Below are 2,891 nucleotides of genomic sequence, written 5' to 3'. Positions count from 1 at the left end.
TTCTTTTAAATTATTTTTCAGGTAGTTCGGAGTTTCAGAGAGCCGCAGGGTGACAGAGTTCTGGCATAATCGTCGTCGTGTATTTTTACTTGTAGAGACTTCACTGTAGTTTTGAGTTTTATCTAGTAATTAGAGTTTCATATTCATATTGTAAAGGCAGTGTGCATTAGTATGATTTTTAGTTGATTCATGTTGAGATATTTTTATTATTCAGATATCAGATGTATTATAGTTGAGACATGATTCTTTTAATTTATGAGATATCTCTTCTATATCATGTCTATTACATTTATTCCCTTTATTTTGCCTGTTTTGTATCTGCACTTCTTTTTTGGTTCTACTAGAGGATATTACTGTGATTGGTGAAACATGTTTATGCACAGTGTGGGTGCATGGCAGGTTTGACATCTCTGGTTTTACCTTAGACTGCAGCCTTGTGTGAACCCAGGGGCGTCTCAGTTGGAATCAGAGTTCTAGTTCCAGCATCCTAGGATCATTCATGTGTCAGGTCGTGGAGTTAGTATAGAGTTTTCTAGGAATCATGTATAGAGTCCGCTAGGAATTCCTAGAATGAGTGAGGACGTTATATACGTAAATTAAAAAATTTACAAAAATTATGTCTTATAATTCCTTTACTAAAAAAAATATAGATAGCTGGACATTGATGTGGACGGAGAGGATCCCGTGCACGAGAAGTTAGGCAGGATGAGTAGGAGCCAGAGCCGCAGCAGGCTCCACTGAAGCAATAGCAGGTTCCACCTTAACCGCAACAAGCTCTCCAGTATATGATCGACCTCATGGCACCTATAACAACCAGGCTAGAAGCACTTGAGGAGAAGATGGCGAAACAGACCCCACCTATTGCACCACCACCTGTAGTTCCACCGCTAGAGATCCCATCCATCCCCATCACAGAGGAGTCTCCAGCGACCACATCAGGACTTACCCCACCATCGGTTATAGCCACTGAGCAGGAGACTTAGCTTTGTTTAGTGGAACGATACCAAATGATGAGGGCACCAGAATTTCAGGGGTCGTCAGATTCACTTGTAGCCCACAAGTGGAAGGAGGATGTGAGTAATGTACTTGACCCACTTAACGTCAATTCAGTCCAGAAACAGAGATTGGCAGCTTTTAGTCTGAAGAGTGATTCCTGGTCCAGGCTAAATACAGGCCCAACCCCCCCTATTTTTTCCCTTGACATATGCTCTTCCAAGAGATTTGATGAATTTTATGATTCCATAGGAATTCTGAGCACAGTCCATCAATTTTTTTCCAGCACCTTCATAGGAAAGATAAAATTGCTGGTCCAAAAAAACTAAACTCCCACTATAATAGATTTGATTAATTACAGTCTCCCCACATAAGAGAGGCATCTCTTTTTTTTCTAGTGAGGGAATTGCTCAGAGATTTTACTTATCAGAGGAGAACAATCAAGGTAAGATAATCTCTTTGACATAAATGGTAATCCCAGATATCTGATTGGTAGCATCCCCTCAGGGAAATTTAGAAAGGAACAAATCTGATTTTTCAGACCATCATCAACACCACTGAAGTATATTGAGCATTTGGCAGGATTAGCCTCTAATCCAGATACCCTACTGAACTCTTGAAGACAATTAAATAATTTCATAATTGAATAACCATCAGCTTTAGCAAAGAGGAGAAGTTCATCTGCAAATATCAAATGTGTAATCCCCAGGCATTGATAATTAGGATGATACTTGAAGAGATTATCGTTTCTAAGAGCATTTAATCTCTTAGAGATATTCCATCCTAAGTACAAACAAATAAGGAGAAAGAGGGTCTCCTTGTCTTAATCCCCTCTCACCTTTAAAATATCCATGCAAAGATCCATTTAGTTCAAGAGTGTACTTAGGTGAAGATATGTATTCCATAATCCAGTTTATCATAATACTAGAAAACCTCAAACCCTACAGCATAACTTTGATGAAATCCCAGCTAATAGAGTCAAATGTCTTCCTCAAATCCACATTTAACATAGCTCTAGGAGAAGTATGTTTTCTACCATAATTTTTCACTAGCTCATAAGCTAAAAGAATATTGCTAGAGATAAGTCTTCCCTTGACAAAGGCACTTTGTGCATCATTAATAAGATAGCCCATGACACTTTGCACTCTCCCAGCTAAAATTTTTGGTATGACTTTATAAATCGGATTGCAACAAGAGATGGGACGGTAATCTGAAGCAGTTTTTGGGTTAAGAATTTTGGTAATTAAAGTGATAGTTGTAGAGTTAAAAGTACCAAGAAGCTTTCCGTATTTAAGAATTCCTTCATAGCAAGATATAGATCACCATTAATAATGTCCCAAGCTGATTTGACAAAGGCAGCATTATACCCATCTGGACCAGGTGCTTTTGTTTCAGACATTAAGAACACAACATGCTTGATTTCCTATCTGCTGATAGGAAGACTGAGAGTGGTACTTTGAGCAGGAGATAGAGTAGGACCATTAGAAATAACTCCCAAATTAGGTTTTGTAACAGTGATAACAGTGCCCAAAATCCTCTTGTAATAATCAGTAAACTCCTTTATAATGTCAGGCATATCAGTAATTCTGTTTCCATCCTCAGTGTATATTGACAGTATCCTGTTACGATGCCTTTTATTTTTCATGACAGAGTGGAAGAACTGAGTGCAGTTACCACCATGCAAGCTCCAAGAGATATTTGCCTTTTTCTTGTAAAAGGAATTTTCACAATTTAGCAATCTGATGTACTTTTTAATACCTTCCTTTTCCCTGGCGATCAGGTTTGAGTTGAGAAGATCAGCACCCATTTGTCTCTGAATGCTAGATAATTCATCTTTGGCTCTAATAACTTGCTCACTAATGTTCATGAAATGCTTCTTATTGAGCTCTTTTAGAATA

The 2,891-nt window shown here is 38.2% G+C and overlaps 1 protein-coding gene across 1 annotated transcript; it reads right to left on the bottom strand.

Moving 5' to 3' along the window:
* LOC109846150 lies at positions 1,388-2,392 on the bottom strand. Its single transcript, XM_020415372.1, has 3 exons — positions 2,267-2,392; positions 1,832-1,934; positions 1,388-1,776 (listed from the first exon to the last, which is right to left on the bottom strand). The coding sequence occupies exons 1-3, from the start codon at positions 2,390-2,392 to the stop codon at positions 1,388-1,390; spliced, it is 618 nt and encodes a 205-aa protein (XP_020270961.1).

Source organism: Asparagus officinalis, chromosome 6 (genome assembly GCF_001876935.1).
Source record: "Asparagus officinalis chromosome 6, Aspof.V1, whole genome shotgun sequence".
In the NCBI taxonomy this organism is placed as follows: domain Eukaryota; kingdom Viridiplantae; phylum Streptophyta; class Magnoliopsida; order Asparagales; family Asparagaceae; genus Asparagus; species Asparagus officinalis.
This window is presented reverse-complemented; position numbering and strand designations above follow the sequence as displayed.